The sequence below is a fragment of the Vulpes vulpes genome, chromosome 14 (genome assembly GCF_048418805.1).
Source record: "Vulpes vulpes isolate BD-2025 chromosome 14, VulVul3, whole genome shotgun sequence".
NCBI classification, from domain to species: Eukaryota; Metazoa; Chordata; class Mammalia; order Carnivora; family Canidae; genus Vulpes; species Vulpes vulpes.
This window is the reverse complement of record NC_132793.1, coordinates 85,558,631-85,577,181: the sequence shown is the minus strand read 5'-3', so window position 1 is coordinate 85,577,181 and position 18,551 is coordinate 85,558,631. Positions and strand designations below refer to the sequence as shown.

Below are 18,551 nucleotides of genomic sequence, written 5' to 3'. Positions count from 1 at the left end.
CTGTTGATCTAGAACTTCTGTTTTATCTCTGCCACATCCAAACCTGTAGTCTACCACCTTATGTCTGATTCTTGCTGCTGTGCAGATCAAATAAGAGTACTACACTCCTTCTCTCCAGAACACAACCCTCCCACCTGGATAGAATGCATGGAGGAGTTATTGAAAGGTTCTGTGAAGTAAACAGCTGGTGGATTGGGGAAGAAAACAGAATTTACATTTTTTTTTTACCTTCTGGTGTTTCCAGATGTGAATGCAACATATCTATCCTGAAACCCATAAGTGCGCACTGGTGAGGGAACAAAAGGTGCCCTCTAGTTTGAGAGTGAGAAGTGGGAACTCCTAAAGCTCACTTAAAGTACAGAAAACCCATTTTTCTTCTCCCCTTTCATTCATGCTCCAGTTCTCAAAAGTCTTCTGTAGGCAGTGGGAGAGGCCACAACAGAAGCCATTGGGAGCTAAAAATCTAAAAGAGAGGAACCTTCTTCATTGATCAATGGAGCTGTAATGACAAGAGAGTGGACAGGGGTGGACCCTATTTTGTTTAGTATTTTCCCCTCTCTGTCCTCTGGTTATCTGGCTCAGGAAACAAGTGCAGTCATAAAACTGTATGGCAGAGTGCTGGAACTAAGGCCCTAGAATTCTGGGTTGGAGACAGAAAATGGAGTTCCAGGGAACCAAAAAGTACCTGCAAGATCATGGAAAGGGAGAACTTGAGAAAACAACCCCCTGAGGCTTTTTATGAACTCCTGTACTCCCTTCCCCCAGCCCTGAGCTGCGTATGTATAGGTTTGGTCCTAATTAGTATATCAAAGGATCTATGGATGGACTGAATAGATCATACCCAGGTCACAAATGGAGTGTAGATGAATAGGACTGCAAAGGCTTTGAACACTGAACTGTTATAGGAATCGTAGCCCAACAAGTACAGAATACACATCCGTGTAGAAACACATGGAATATCCACAAGGTTAGACCATAAGCTTACCTCTTAGCAAACTTGGACAAATTTAGAATAATTCAAATAACACCAATTTTGTTAATAGGCCATAATGCATTTAAATAAGAATAAGTGAAGATAGACAATAAAAATCTATTACACAATACACTTTTAAATAATTCAGTAAAGAGGAGTTTCTTAAAGGAATTAGAAAATATTTTAAACAGAACAAAAATATAAATTCAACATATCAAAATTTGTTGCATGCAGCTAATCAGTGCTTAGTGGGGAATTTATAGCCCTTAAATGCATGTACTACAAAAAAGAAAGTTCTCAAATTAATAATTTAAGTGCCTACCTGAACAAAATAGAGAAATTAGAGTAAAATAAACCCAAAGCAAGCAGAAGGAAGGAAGCACTAAAGAGCAGAAATCAATGAAACTGAGAACTGAAAAACAATAACCAATTAAACAAAAATTATTTTAAAAGATCAACAAAATTGATAAAACTTTGGTAAGGCTTACAAAGTAAAAAAAGAAAGACACTAACTGCTGAATTTGGAAAGAATGAGGGAATATCACTAATGATCCTCACAGACATTAATAAGTTACAAAAGGAATATTATTAACAATGCTATACACATAAATTTAACAATTTAGATGAACAATTGTTCAGAAATAAGCTACCCAAATTCACTTATTTCTACTTTCTTTCTTTTTTAAAAGATTTTATTTATCTATTCATAAGAGAAATAGAAAGAGAGGCAGAGACACAGGCAGAGGGAGAAGCAGGCTCCCTGCAGAGAGCCAGGTGCAGAACTCAATCTCTGGATCCTGGGACCCCTGGGGATCATGTCCTGAGCCAAAGGCAGACACTCCACAGCTGAGCCACCCAGGCATCCTTCTACTTTCTATTAAATAGATTAAATTTATCATTAATAGCCTTCTGAAAAGGAAATTTTTGGTAGCTAATTGATTTACTGGTGAATTCTCCAAACATGTAAAGAAATATCACTAGTTCTACAAAATCTCTTCTAGAAAATAGAAGAGGTTAATACTTCCCAATGTGTTCTATGAGACTAGCGTTACTCCAAAACTAGAAAAAAAAAAAACAGCAGTGTATAAAGAGAAAACCATATTCCAATAATCTGTATAGTCACAGATGCAAAAATCCTCAATGTAATATTGCCAAATTGAGCAAAAAAGAAATTTCAAAACATTAAGAGTTCATCTCTGGGATGCAAGGCTGGTTCAATATTCAAATATCATTCACGGTAACCCACACTATTAATTAAAGAAGAAAAACCTCTACATGATCATATTAATTTATGATTCAAATGATATTCCCTTGAAACACATCTAGAATTGGACTAGAAAACAAAGATGCATATTCCATTACCCACAGAACTAAAGGTAAGAAGGCAGGAAGATTCCAATTTTCCTTAATAATGGAGACAGACTTCTGAACTAAGGGACGGGAAAAAAAAGCAGGAAACCTGGGAGGCAGAAGATCTGAATTTGAACTATTGCTCTGTCATTAAGTATCCTACAAAAGGCCTTTTCCATCCTAAATACATTTCCTCATATGTTAGATGAAGACTATAATCTTTATCTCACAGGGTTACTGTGATGGCAGAATGAAGTTGTGTATGTAAAAATGCACAATACATGGAATGGAATTAATAAAATTTAAGCTAATGAGCAAAGCCTTTTCAGAGCTTGTAAATATGAAGAAGTTGAATATATTTAGTCTTTGAATTTCCTATAATTGTTTCTCATTTCAAATTAGTGAACCGGAACTGAATGCCAGGAAGCTGATGTCTTTCTGTCCTTTTCTTTGATGACATCATCCAACTCATGAATTTAGGGTTTTATACCTAGCCACACTATCCACCAAGGGTGAAGTAGAATGAAGACAGACTCAGATATGCTAGGACTCAAAAGTTCTAACTGCACTCTTAAGATACTAAGGCTTGTCACAGTATATGCTCTGGGAAACCCCAGGGCTGTGATTCAGACATGTCTGGGACTGTATTCTAGCCCCAGCTGTTACAAATTGGAGGCAAGTCACTTAATGTCTCTGAACTTTAGTTTCCTAAATTTTAAAGGGGGATGATGCCTAATGTACAAGGTGAGGATAATGTGTATAAGGCACATTATAGGTGCTCAGCAGAGATTCATTCCTTCCTTTCTCTCCTCCTTAGCTGTGCCCAGCACAATACAATAAGCTAGCAAGTCAAGGGCTTCCCTCTCTTCTTGCCCTGAAATTGTATTACAATCTCTTGAGCCTGGACCTCCTCAAAGATATAAATCCATGTGGACAGAGGCCCAGGAAGGACTAGTTCTCAGCCTCAGAGCTGTGAATGAGACATCTTGGGACTATCTAGCCTCACTGAGACCAACTGTCAGATGACTGCAGCTCCACAAGGGGTACCAGACAATTCCAGTGACCCCCAGAATATGAGCAATCTGGTAGATGCTGCTCTAAGCCACTTGGTTTTGGGGTGGTTTTCTATACAACCATCAAAAACTGATACTGCCTGGCAGGGAGGTTACTACCATGTGCATTTTACAGATGAACAAAACTGAGGCTCAGAAAGCTTATGAGACATGCCCAATATCACATGCCCAACTTGGGACTATCTTGCAGTGCCTTTAAGTCTGGGTCTCTGGTCAGGGTCCACCAGGCAAGGCCCTTTTACATGCTTTCCTTTTGCAGTTGCCCTGAAACTAGACGAAGTACCCAGAGGCCTTCACTAACTAATGGCTGTCAGAGATTTTTATCACTTTCAGAACAAGTAACAGGGTTCTTCTGATTGTGTGCCTTCTTTTCCTAGTGTGTGTATGGCATGGGGCTACATGTGCAAATGGATGATGAGCTTCCAGATTTAGGGTGGACTTATTTCCTCTTTGTCTTCCTTCTGGGCAGTATCCCTCTCCCCCTGCTCCCCATGTGGGCTCAAGCACCCAGGACGGCAATGATGGTGATGGTTAGACAGGGCTATAAAAACCCCAGCAGCAGCACTTCAGGAGGGATGCATTTCATGTATGGTATTTCAGAGGGTCTCTGGAGCAGGAGCAGCAGAACAGAACATCTGATTTCTCTTATGGGCATGGAGAAATTGCTACACTTTGATTTACAAGTGTCAGAGGGAAATAGTCCTGCAGTTGTGACCTCCTCAGAAGTGTGCCCTGCTCACAAGCACCTGCCTCTGCCTGGGTGTTGGCTCTTCACTGTGCTTGCTGAGTTGATGTCTGTGGGTTCCACTCTCTTTCTCATGAATCTGACGTTCAACAGGAAGCCCATAACCCACCTTGTCTTCCTGGGGTCTTCAAGGGTGCCCTGCTTTGTGATCACATACTTTGGGGCATAAGTCCTAAGCAGCCTGTTCATGGTGGCTATCCAGCTGATAGCCTGCCCTGCCTGGATGTCAGCCTGGTCTACACCCTTCTTTGGGAACAGTGGACATGCATGTCTGCCTCCAGTGTTTCTTGCTGGGGTTCTGCCAGTGAGCCTGGGGGCCCCTGCTGTGATTTGTTCAGGAAGAAGAAAGAACGAGGGCCAAGCTCATTCTTGAGTCAGCCCCTCAGTTGCTTCCAACCTCAAGCCCCAGAGATGCTTCACATCTCTCAGCAAAATGTAAGAAGAGAAACCTCTTCCTTTTGTCCAGAGAAGACTGAGGCAAAATGTAGAGATACTGATAATTCACTAAAAAAAAAAAAAAACTCTCTTCTAGACTTCTGATCTTGAAGGGAAGGTGGTACTTCCATGGTAGGGGAGCCCTTCCTGGAGGGAGGAAATATATTGGTATTCTCTGCTAGCTTGACCACATGAGAGTGATCCAGAAGGAACAGAAAAGTGGAAAGACCCAGTGAGAGACTAAAAGCTGATATCTCATGCAGAGCTCACACACATTTACAAAAGTAACATGTCAGTACCAAAATTACCTTGTTTCTAGCAGCTCCTCGCCTCCTTCTGGGATTTACCTGCTGCTGTGGGATCCAGGTGACCAACCTAAGCCCAAACATGGCCCTGTAGGCTATAGACATCAGGATAGAAAACTCAGAGCTCTGACAGGGAAGGGGCCACAGGAGTAGGATTTGAGCCCCTGGAATTATTAAAAAATTCAGGAGAAATTAGCCATGAGGGCTTGGATGCCATCCTGAAGAGTATTTCTTTGCTGTAGTCTGTGCGAATGGACAGCAAAGAGGGGGTGCTCCCAAGGTCCTGGGAGGTGTCAGAGTCCCCACCAGCACTGGGTGTTGTACACTTCTCCCCAACACCTTCCCTGAAGGAAGAGGATGCTGGTAGCTCATGTGATGCTTGTCTGCTCCCCAAACCTGCTTGTCCAATTAGCAGTGGAGGGGACTAAAAAACCCCAAGGGATCTCTTGGGGGAAAATAATATCTTTCATCTATCACTCATTGCTCCCAATTAGGCACATTTTTATCTTTACAACTGAGACCAAACTGATAGTTGAAGGGGTCCTGAGAGGAGGCGGAACATTTGGAGGTATGTGATCCCTACTGTTGGGACACCAGAGCACTCTTCTTGTGAGCTTGGAGAGTGAGTAGCTGGTTCAAAGCCCTGTCTCTTCCTATTCTCCAAAGCTTAAGGGAGTAATAGAGGACAAGAGTTGCTACCCATCACCAAGTAGGCCTCTTTGCAGTGGTCCTGCCCTGACTGGGTTGGCAAACCTGAGTCCCTTGGGAGGGAGACAGGGATGAACACCAGAAACCCCATTCCCTCTGCCCTCACTGAGCTCTGAGCCCTCTTGGGTCCCAGGGAGCAGGAGCAGAAGCTGAGGCAAGACCAGTGGTGTGATCATGGGCCAAATGCCTCCTGGATGGGGTGACTCAGGGGACATAGTAACTAGTGATGGGTCACTTACTATTATTATTGTCCCCCCACCCCCTCACTCCTGAAGACACAACGGGCTAGAGCCAATTCTCCTGCATCTATGAAGTGTTTGCCCCTTGGCAGGTGCCAGAGGAAACAATGAAAGGGATGTATCTAATTCCTTAGACACATCTCAGGCATGACTCAGGAGGGATTGAAAAGCAGAATGTGGAGTTTTCAAGAATAGATCGAATCTTTAGAATATTTGTTCCCAAATGTCCTAAATAAGATAGACTCTGGTGCTAACATGTGACATTGTTAAAATAAAGTGACAAAACAACCCTTTGGGAATTGTGTTCATGTGGCTTGTCTTCGAGGTCCTCAATATAGTGTCAGGCCTGGGAAGCCCCATGCCTGCTGTTGGTGGCTTAGGACCCAGATGCTAAGATGTGGGACTGGGACATACAGCCAGCATGGGCTGTCTGCCAGCTTCTGATCCTTTCTTGAATCTTCTCAATGTCAATGCTCAGGCTTTCTTATGTTTGGCTGAAACTCTCTAGGGGTGACAACTTGGCTTCTCAGCTTCAATAAGTATGAACCAAAGCACACATCTGTCTTTGAAATGCTGGGGCCACAGGTTTTGTGGCTGTCTTGTTTGGCCACAGTCTTTATTCTCAAACTGGGATATTTAAGTTGTGTCTGCGGAAATAAGCTACTCCCTACATGTGTACCAAGGCAAAACCTTTGACATCCATGGAGCTCACCTGGGAGATGATGGGCTCACTTAATGACTTTTTTCGCTCAGTGTGACTTCTTGAAGCCAGAAATTAAATAGACACTTAGTTGGAAAAAATCCAAATCCAGGAGCTTGAGGCTTCTGAGCCTGATGAGTACAACAGCAGTGTACAGGACCTACCCTCCTATAAAATGAGTCCCCTCCCCACCAATGCCTGCAATGGGGAAGGAGAAACACTTGTAAACTCCATGCCTCTACCTGCAAGACCCATGTGGAAGCTACATAAACATTCCCCAAATATCTGGCAGGAGTCCAGCCATGCCCCACAACTCTGCCCTGTGTCCTTGAGGACAGTCTAATGTCTCAAGGGAGGAATCTTTTTATATCCTCCAGCTTGGGGTTACCACATGCTCCCTCGAACCACTTCCCATACTGCGTGGCCAGGAGCTTAAGGTGACCACCGGGGAAAGTGAGGGGCAGCACTTACCCCCCGCCTGTGCCACCATTCTTGCTGAAGTGCGTGCGTGGCTCGCTGGATGCCAATTTCAGCAGCTCCGTCCACTCCCGCTCCCATTCCTCTTCAGTGTACACCAGCCCTGACTGGCACAATGGAAGCCGGCTCAGGAGGTGGTGGGTGGGCCTCCTTACCCGCCCCATCCAAGTGAGCCTGGCATCCCTGCTGGACCCCCTGGCTCAGTCCAAGGCTGACCAGCACCTAGGCTGGTCACACCTGCTAGTGGCCACTGACTGTCCCCATTTTCTATCAACAATATTTCTTCAGAACCCATAATGTCTAATTTCAATGCTGTTGGGGAGTCCACCCAGCAACAAGGGTCATTCCCAGGGTGTGAGAATGACTGAACATTGATCTGCACACACAAAATTTGGGGCTGACCACTGAAAAGTTTAAAGGAATGATGGGCCAACTTCAATCAGAAAGTAGGCAGATTCTTCCTCTCGGACAGCAAAGTGCTAATGTCTCCCATTGTTAGGATGATTGGGATTCTCTTTGGATTGTGAACATACACAGGAGCCAAGGCTGTAGGTTGTGCCAGAACCAGCTTGTGGCTACACCCAGCCTTCAAGCCACCACCAGTAGTGACCAGACATAGGTGACTATAATTTGTCATTAAGCCAGGACACCTTTTGACAGAGAAGATGATTGGTTTTCATAATTATGCAAGGACAGGCATTGTGAGTAGACATGTAGTGACTGTGTGCTAGGGGCTGAGCTTTCATAATGGGCACCTCTTCAGTTGGTTTCAATGGGGGAGGCTTTACTAGTCACAGAAGCCATTGCTCTCTGACTTCACAAGACGGACTTGGCCTTGGGGCCCAGCTCTGGACTCTACTATTGCCCATGGCTGTGTTTGGTGTGGGTCTCAGGCTCTGAACACACCAGTGGGTACCAACCTCCTTGTTCTGCTGCGTCTGCTGCCACCTCCACCTCCGCTTTAGGGCTTCCCTTTCAGCCCCTGTCCTCATCATGGTGTAGAGAGCTTTCCGCAAAACCAGGTCCCGGTCGTGAAACCCCCACATTCCTGTAGCAGGAGGCCCATGAGGAGCAGAGGAGAGAGACAGGATGTGAGGACGGGACAAGCCAGGAGGTGACTCAAACTGCCACAACTTACCGGGTCTGGTCTCCTGCATCTGCACACACAGAGATAACTTATCAGTCAGCTGTTCATTTCTCATGATTAGCTAGCAATTCCCCTCTGTTCTCTTTCCCCGTTTCCCATTGAAGCAAGTCGATGAATGAAGGGGTATGTCCTCTTCTCAGAGAAACAACAGTGGGTAAGATCATATGCTTCCTCTCTCTGGGACCCTTGGCAAGCTCTTTTAATCTCTCATGTTTGCTTTGAGGGACCTAATATTCACTGTCCAGGTCTTGGATTTAAGTGAGAGATAGTCTCTGTGAATAAGCTGGTCACGTGTCCTCACATAGGGCCTCAAGCCAGGATGGCAATCAGACCCTAGTTTCATCTAGGGTCTGCCATATCTAATGTCTCAGCCCTAAGGCATCTCACCCTCCTCAGAAGCAGAGCATCAGTGGACATCACTGCAAACATCTGGACCCTAAAGAAAGGACCTGCTTTGGGAGGGAGAAGATCTTTGTCCCTTACCCCTTCCCCAGGCTGTGCTGGGTGTTAAGGGGTTATAAGGAAAATAAGCCACCTCTGAGTACATTTTTACGGCAGCTCAGAAGTGGTCAAGACACTCAACAAACGGAACAAACAGTAATGAGAAGTGCAGCTCTGGCTGTGGGGAAAGAGTAGGGGAAGTCCGTCCATCCATCCATCCATCCATCCATCCTTCCATCCATTCTATTTAATTAAATGGCATTAGTTCCGCTTAATTAATTCTAAACTTACTTCATAATAGGGGTGAGACACCATTCTGGGTTTTGGGAATACCTACAGCAGCAGTCAGGACAGACTAAGTTCCTAAAATCTCGCAGAGTGCACACTGAGGGAAGGTGAAGCAGTCATCAAATTAGCACATAACATACCCTGTCAGGGGTGGAGTACCATAAGAAGAGATGAAACGGGTCCTCAAAGGGACAGGATGCTGGGTGATACTGGCCATGGCATGAATGGAGACATTAGGATATAGACTCAAGTGGGTGAAGGAGGGAGCTAAGTTGCCATCCCAGGCAAACGGGAAGGCCATGCCCAAGGGGTGCCCACCTGTCATACTTGAGAAACAGCAAGTGGGAAAGGTGGCTGGAGAGAGGATCAAAGGGACAAAATGGAGAGTGAAAAGGTGGACTTTTAAGTGAGCTGGGAGCTTCTGGAAAGCACTCAAAAGAGGAATAACCTGCAGTAACCAAATCTTTAAAAGTTCAATCTGGCCATGAATCCTTTAGTGCAAAGATCTGTAACAACCAGGGGCTGCTATGGGCTTTCTATCAAGTGAGGCTTTTGTCTTTTACAACACAGATGGAGGGAAGTGGCCATTAATACTCTTTTTATAAACAGGCCAAGATGATCTTTCTCATCCTTCAGACCTGCCTATAGTGGCCTCTCAGGACTCTCCCAGGTAGGGCAAGTCCAGTCCCAGTTCTCATGGCTCCTTGTTTGGGTCTCTCTTGCAGGTAGGGTCTCCTTGCCCCATAAATATTTGCTTATAAGCCTGGCTCTAGGATTTCTGTCATTTCTGCGTGTGCCCTACAATCCTAGGTCAATATCAGGCCTGGTCAGCAGGTTCAATAAGTATTGCTGGTCAGTGTTGCATGGCTCCTTTAGTCAATCAGGTCAAACAACTAAATCCCATGAAAGGAAAACAAAGTACCAGAAGGAAAGAACTAATTGGCTATGAGCCCCAGACTTAGCCATGGCCAGGTTGGAGCAAGGCTGGCCCACAGAAGGCTTCCTCTTTCCTGGCTGATGGAAGGCCCACTGTGCTCACTGGGAAAATGCCTGTCCTCAGACCAGACCATGGTGGCAGTGACCTGATTTGTGGCTTTGTCCACCTGTAATGCTGAGGGGAACAGTGCCTCTGCACACTGCAGTTTCTGAGGGACAAGGCATTTTCCTTTGCAGTGAATGAGGCTGTTGACACAGATGAGAGATTTCTTCTCTTCTGTTCTTGCCAAGTTTTACACACAACGAGGTAAAAATGTTCCACCATAGGGGAATCATTTATACATTTTGATGAAATATGACACAACTGCCAAAACATGTTTTTGAAGAATAATAGCATGGGAAATTCACAATAGGATTTTAAGGGAAAAATGCTGTATTCCAAACTGTGAACATAGTGAGATCATAATTTCACTGGAAGAATAAACAAAAGATAATATGCCAAAACATTAGAAGAGGCCATTTATGGGTGATGAGATTGTTGATTTTTATAGTTGATACAGGAGAATCACCTGGGGACTCATGAATAGGCATATCGTCTTTGTCTATTCTTCCAGTGAAATTATGATCTCACTATGTTCACAGTTTGGCATTCAGCATTTTTCCCTTAAAACTACCCAACCTATGTCTTTTTGTCAGTACCCAAGTGATTCCCCTGTGATTTACCCAACCTATGTTTTTTTGTCAGTCTAAGTGTATGGACTGCTATCAATGCGGTAGCCCCACAATACCCAACCTAATGTACTACTCCCCAAACTCCCTGCCCAAGCCCAAGTGAGCTCAGCTCTGCTTCCAAACATCCTGCAAATTCCTGTCTTCATGCTTTTCCATGCAGTCTCCTTACTTGGAATGCCCTCTTTCATAATCTTTCAAGTCTTTCAGATCTCAGTAAAATCCCACCTCCTCCAGGAAGTCCTCTACACCATGATCTCTAATTCCCATCCCTGCAGCTCATGATTAGGCCCCTTTCTATTATATCAGATCTTTTTTCATGTGTGCTGTGTCCCCACCAAGCCTGCCAGCTACTTGACAAGAAGGGCTAGATTGCTGGCTATATCCCTTATGGACTCCTCCAGATGAATGATGGCTCTACTTAGTGTCTGTCCTCTAACAAAGAGCAGAATACACCTGGGGTGCTGCCACCCTTTGTCTCCGTTGTGGAGCTTACCCAGTGAGGCTGCGTGTAAAAGGCAGTTCCCATCCCCTGTAGTGGCCAAAGGAAGAAGCCGTTTACAGCTTGTGCACACAGTGGACCACCAGTTCAGGCGACCTGAAATGAAAACTCACTTTAGAAGAGAATCCTAGAACAGACCATTGTGAGTGTTTGCTAAGTAAGCATAAACATCAGCAGATGATTTTTGAGAGGGCTCTAGAGCACTTCAGTAAGAAGGTAGAGCATTATGGCTACTTTTAAATAAAATACAGATTTTCCCCCCTCTAAGGTAAGAAACTACCAAATCCTCCCATTAATTAGCAAGAAGATTAAGAAACCAAAGGGCAAAGACTTTTGTTCTTGAATCTGGGAACATTTTACACAAAAAATAAAGTTCCTCTTTGTGCAATCTCCTTGAACAAGAGTTTCTCCTTCTGAAAGTTATTTTTCTCTTTTACATCATAATTTTCTGATGCATACATACCTCTGAAAGTATGGTTTATATTTAATTTAACATATCAAAGCCATTATAGCTACTTCGATATATTCCTGTTAAATCTCATTAACACAGCTTGAGAATTCTGCTTCCAGGAAGATGGAATAGACATTCTTTCTACTAAACACAACTAAAAATCCTGGACATTATGTAGAAAATAAAACAAGAAATTGAAAAGTGAAGAGAAGAGACAGACCAGAAAACTTGGGATCTGAGAAATAACATGATAGTAGGCTCCTTGAAATTTATTTTACCCCCAAATCTTAGACCAGGTACTGCAGAAGTTGGCAACCTGGAGACACCAATGGGGGCAGACAAAGAAATCATGCTCTCTCTAGATAAGATATCTGGAAAGGAACAACTTAGGAAGATAGACAATAACTGCTCTATTTCAACCAAATGCCACAGAAGAAATTGTAGCCCATCATCACCCCTGTCAGCAGAGGCCAAAACTTCCAACCATACCAGGCAGTAATGAGTCACTCACCACCTGTTCACCCAGTAACAGATGGTGTCAGAGAAGCCTGAGCACACAGCCAGCACTTCAACCCTGCTGTGTGGTAATATGGATTCCACCCCTTACCAACTGAGAACATATGGGGAACCTGGCCTTTGACACCCATATAGTGGTAATAAGGTCCCCTGCACCCTCCTTGCAAGGGTGCAAGAAGCCCATTCCTTCACAGGTATCAACAGAGGCAGAGTGGAGAACCTGTGCTTCCACACTTATCTGACAGTTATTAACCAATTTAGAATCCCAGACCTCAGATGAAAAGAAAGGGAGAATTTATTAAACCTGCAGTAAAGAATACTAAAGAGATTCAGTAAAGAATACTTTAGGGCACACAGAAGGAATAAAAGGGCTTGAAAGGGCAAGTATGTTGGTAAATGTAAATAAATATTGGCTATTTAAAGCAATATCAGATGTGTTTTGGGGGATTAAAGTATATGTAAAATTAAAATACATGACAGTGATGGCACAAAACATGGGAATATGTAATAAATGACATAAATCCTAAGATCTGTACATTGACCAGGAAGTAGTAAAAGTGCCAAATTATGGTAAATTCTAATAGCTCAAAGGTACATTTTGGAAACTGTAAAGTAACCACTAAAAGAATGATAAAAGAATGTAAAACTGACAAGCTAGTAGAGGGGAAACCAGAATAATAAACATTCTTAAATAATTCAAAAGAATATAAGAGATAGGAAAAAAGAGATACAATAACACAAATAAACAGCAAGATAACAGATTTAAACCAAAATATACCAATATTTACATTAAATGTGACTGAACTAAATACTCTAATTAAAAGATGGAGATTGCCAACCTTACTTAAAAAAACAAGTATATGCTGCTGACAGAAGACACCATAAATATAATGACACAGAAATTCAACAGTAACTGGATAGAGAAAGATACACCATTCAAAAACTATGCAAAAATAAAGGTGAAATCCTAATGATATCAGATGAAAGTGAATAGGATAAAGAGTGATAATTTCATAACAATAACACAATAAAGTCAAATGGAAAATATAACAATATTTAATGTGTATATACCTAAGACTTAGCCTAAAATACATATAAAGCCAAAATTGATAGATCCAAAGAAAAATAGTCAAATATCAAATTAAAATTGGAAATTTTTAACCAAACTCTCTTGATAAACAATAGAATCAACAAACAAAAACTTCATAAAGATTAGAAAAACATAATTCAAGAACTTGAATTATGTGAACTTGACATATATACACTTCACCCACTGAGTGCTAAATAAATACGTATTCTTTTCAAGTCACATGGAATATTTTCTAAAACTGACCACATAATGAACCATAAAAATTGTCAACAAATTTCAAAGGATTTGAAATCATTCACGCTATGTACTCTGGCAACACCAAATATAAGCTAGAAATTGATGAGATAACCAAGAAAAGTAGTCAGCTTGGCTGCTATAACAAAATAACACAGATGGGGGAGCTTAAACAAAGACATTTATTTCTCACAGTCGTGGGGGCTGAAAGGCCCAGATCAAAATGCTGGCTGATTTGGTCCAGTGAGAACCCTCTTCCAGGTTTGCAGATAGCCACCTTCTTGCTGTGTCCTCATATGCTAGACAGTGAGCTCTGATCTCTTCCTCCTCCTATAAGGACACTAATCCCATCATGGGGGCCCCATTCTTGTGACTTTTATCTAAGCTTAATTACCTTTCAAAGGCCCTACCACCAAATACCATCACACTAAGGATCAGTGTTCTCACATATGGATTTGGGGGGACACAATCAGTCCATAATAGTACCTTATTAAGGCAGTTTGTTCACTGAATGTATCTGTGTCTAAAAGGGACCATCCCCTTTCAACTGCTTCCTATGTAATCAGCCAGATGAACAGGAGAGGGGTTATATAGACCTGTTTTGAAAATTCAATTCCTCCCTGACCATTTCTAGTCATGTTGCTTCTTTCTTGTCTGTAATGGCAACCCCAGGCTGGCTTGTTTGGCACACTCGGTGGGTGGCAGTTTAACCAAAAGGGAACTTAGGGGATTCAAACTTAATTATGATTCAGTTTTATAAAAATGCTTTTTTCCCTCTTATGGCTGACCTTTGTGCATGAGAAGTCAAGTTGTGATTAGGAAGTGATTGAGAGGGATGCCTGGGTGGCTCAGTCAGTTAAATGTCTACCTTCAGCTCAGGTCATGATCCTAGTGTCCTGGGATCGAGCCCCACATCAGGCTCCCTGCTCAATGGGGAGCCTGCTTCTCCTTCTCCCACTGTGGCTCCCCCTGCTTGTACTCATAAATAAATAAATAAATAAATAAATAAATAAATAAATAAAATCTTATTTAAAACAGGAAGTGATTGAGAACAAAGGGTAAGTTACAGACACAATGATAGCATATGACAATGTTGTGAGGGAGGAGGGGAGGCAAACAACTCTATGTGGGGAAGGAACATCCTAGACCCCAGAACGTATCAGGGAGTGTAGTACATTGATCATGTTTTATTTCTCAGGGCCATCCTGTAGGTTTATACAAGAAGAAAAATGTTCCTGTGGAATCTCCCAAATGCTGCATATGCCTTAAATGTAACAGCACCCTTCTGTGATCCAGAAGTCCCAGGTTTTCTATCAGCATCCATGAAGCCACAGAAGGCAAGTTTATTAGCTTTCAAACACAGTAAATATTGGACACATCACAGTTCTTGACACAAAACAGACTTTTCCCAGAAGCCTCATAAAATAGAAAATAGAAATAGAAAATAGAAAAGTCTATATCCATCAGGGGAGGGAGGTTCCACAAAGACAACAGGATACTATTGGAAGAACAGGAATAAACATCAAGTAGCCTGGGCCCTACCAGGACTGAAACCCAGCCTCAACTCAGTGGTCTGTGACCAGAGTAAGGTAATCATCAAGGAAAGGGTGAGCTCTTCCTAAAAGAGGACAACATCATTTGGAGCATCTGTAATTTTATAACATTACATTACATATACAATATAAAGTAAATAATTTCTAGAAGTCAAGCAAAAATTACTAGGTATGTCAAACCAAACAAAAACAAAAAATGAAAACCAACCAAACAGAAAATACCTCAAGAGTAACTGAAAACCAAAAGGGAAAAATGAGTTAACAGAAAAAGACACTCAGATTATCCATATTTTGAAGTTATCTGACAGACACTTTCAGTCACTATAATTATTACGTTCAAGAAAATAGAACAAATGGGGCAAAAGCAATATTCGAATAGATAATCATGAAGAATTTTCCAAAACTGGGACACCTGGGTGGCTCGGTGGTTACTTTTGCCTTTGGCTCAAGGCATGATCCTGGAGTTCTGGGATCAAGTCCCCACTAGGGAGCCTGCTTCTCCCTCTGCCTGTGTCTCTGCCTCTCTCTCTCTGTGTCTCTCAGGAATAAATAAATAAATTCTTTTTTTAAAAAAAAGAATTTTCCAAAACTGATGAAAGGCACAATTTTTAGAGGGTCTGAAAATTCCAAAAAGAATAAATACAAAGTAAATGGCAAATAGTGAAGCTGCTGAAAATTAAAGAAAAACTCTAAAAAGCAGAGAAAAAGGAGAAATATTACATATCAAGGGGAATAATAACAGAAGCCTACAGACAGTGGAATGAGAACATCAAAGTGCCAAAAGAAAATAACCTACAATCTAGATTTTCTACCCAGTGTATCTTTCAACACTGAACTTGCTAGGAACATAAGGTAGCTTCCTCAATCTGGTACAGGTCATCTGTGCAAAGGCTGCAGCTAAAATGATATGTAATGGTAAGATATTGAATGCTTTTAACCTAAAGTAGGGAACAGTACTCAATACTGATGAAGGTCTGAGCCTGTGCAATATGGCAAAAAAGAAGAAATAAAGTATTTTGATAGAAAAATAAATGAATGCAATTTGTATCAGTACATAGCATTTATGTAGAAAATACTTAGGAATATACAAAAAAAAAAAAACCTCCTAAACCTAATAAGGGAACTTAAATTTAGCAAGATCTCAGAAAATAAGATCAATCTCTAGGTATTATTTATATTTCTATTTACTAGCAATGAGTGATTTAGAAAGTAAGATAAAAATATAAAAATATTTAGGCATGAATTTTATGAAAGATAGATTATATCTAGACTGAAAGCTATAAAACTATAATACTTGAAAATGTAAAGAAGATTTAAATAAGTAGAGAGGTTTATTGTGCACATAGACTGAACTTCTTATTTACTCTGCATTCTTCCCCAATTGATCTATAGATTTAACATAGCCCCAATCAAAATCTCAGAAGCTACTTTTTAGAAGTTGACAACTTGATTCTAAATTTACATGGATATAAAAAAGTAGAATAGCCAATATAATTTTGAAGTAGAACAAAGTTGGAGAACTTACATTTCCTGATTTGATAGCTTGTTATAATGTAACGTAATCAAGATAGTGTGAGTGTAAGAGGACAACTAGTTCAATAGAGCAAAATATAGAGACCAGAACAGACACATACATTTATGGCTACTTAATTTTTAAAGTAAAGATTCCTACAGCTTTCAATCAGGAAAGGAAAGCATTTTTCACTCAGTGGAATCAGTGGATATTTGAGAAATACTTCAATACTTCACATCATAAACACAAGTTAATTTGAGGTGGATCATAGACAGAAACATAAAAGATAAATTTATAAACACTCATAGACCTAAGCATTAAAGCTAAAACTCTGGAGATACCTGGGTGGCTCAGCAGTTGAGCATCTGCCTTTGGCTCAGGGCATGATTCTGGGGTCCTGGGATAGAGTCCTGCATCAGGCTCTCTGCGGGGAGCCTGCTTCTTCCTCTGCCTGTGTCTCTGCTGCTCTGTCTCTCATGAATAAATAAATAAAATCTTAAAAAAATAAAGCTAAAACTCCATAGTATTTCAGATAAAAGGAAAAAATATTATCAGGACAGGCAAAGAAAAAAATGGACACATCTGGCTTCATAAAAATAATATTTCTGCCTATTATTAAAAAACATTATAAAATAAAGAGGCAAATCTCAGACTGGTATAAAATATTTGCAAAACATGTATCTGAAAGGGATTTGTAATGCATTTATTAGGAGCTCTTACAAATTAATAAGAATCAGCCAACCTGATTAAAAATGGGCAAAAACTCTAAGACACTTTACTGTGAAGGATACACAAATAGTCAAGAACATGAAAATATGCTCAATGTTACTGGTCATCAAGGAAATGCAAATTAAGACCACACTAAGTCATCTCTTCATTCCTACTAGAGTGATAATATTAGAAGGATTGACAACAACAAATATTGGGAATACAGAGCAAGCGGAACTTCCATACTTTGCTTTTGGGAATGTAAAATGTCATGACAATTTGTAATAATCTTTTGGCAATTTCTAATACAGTTAAACATATGTTTACCATATAATCCAGCAGTTCTATTCTTGTGTATTTACCCAAAAGAACTTAAAACATAAAATTTGCACAAGAATATTCCCAACAGCCTTATTTCTTAATAAAACTAGTTTCTAACAAATCCAGGGTTGCATCTCCAAAATAAGAAATCAGCATTTAAATAGTTACCTCAAGCTCTGTTTTCTAGTGATTCTAGGTCAAGACATCTTCATTCACTCATAGGAAGCCACTGGAGGATGTACTATACCAAAATGAGGTGAAAACCAAAAGCAGAGAAAGATGGGAACTAGCAGGGAAATGGCATGAACAGTTGGGAGAGAGACAAAGGGCATCTCCAGGATGGTGGAGATAGAAGACTCCATTGTCTCTGGATGGGGGTATGCTTGAGTTCAGGACTACATTTTAAGGTTTATAAAAGGTTTTATAAACCTGGCTCACTTTATGACATTATCTTACAAGTTGGGTGACACAAACATCACCTTACATGTCTTGGATTATATTAAAATTGCTTTTGAAATTGCTTCAAGTTTATGAATGGATTTCGCTTACATTTCTAATGTTATGTAACTATTGATGTATATGATTTTTTACTGAAGCATAATTGACATACAATATTATATTAGTTTTGGGTGTACAACACAGTGATTTGACAGTTTTATACATTTCTCAATGCTCATCATGGTAAGTGTAGTTACCATCTGTCACCAGGCAATGTTATTACAATATTATTGACTATATTGCTTATGGGTTACTTTTCATCTCTGTGATTTATTTTATAACTGGAAGTTTGTACTCCTGAACCCCCTTCACTGATTTTGTCAATCCTTCCCTCCCTACCCTGTCCTCTGGCAACCACCAGCTTGTTCTCTGTATTTAAGTCTGTTTGTTTTGTTTCTGTTTTTGATTATTTTCAGATTCCACATATAAATAAAATCATATGGTGTTTGTGTGTCTGGGAAACTCTATTCTTCCTTCAAATATGAATGATAGTCTTGCTGGGTAGAGTATTCTTGGTTGTAGTTTTTTTTTTTTTTTTTTTTTTTTGCCTTTCAGCACTTTGAATATATCATGTTGTAATACGGCCTTTGTGACATAGATTTTTAATTTGGGGAATGAA

The 18,551-nt window shown here is 41.0% G+C and overlaps 1 protein-coding gene across 1 annotated transcript in view; it reads right to left on the bottom strand.

Moving 5' to 3' along the window:
- The window catches only part of OTUD7A (OTU deubiquitinase 7A), a 378,372-nt gene that overhangs the window by 42,068 nt on the left and 317,753 nt on the right, over positions 1-18,551 (bottom strand). The window contains exons 7-9 of the mRNA XM_072737039.1: positions 11,043-11,144; positions 7,926-8,053; positions 7,000-7,112 (exon numbers count right to left, since the gene is read on the bottom strand). Coding sequence (XP_072593140.1) covers positions 7,000-7,112; positions 7,926-8,053; positions 11,043-11,144 — 343 coding nt within the window. The remainder of the gene's footprint in view (positions 1-6,999; positions 7,113-7,925; positions 8,054-11,042; positions 11,145-18,551) is intronic.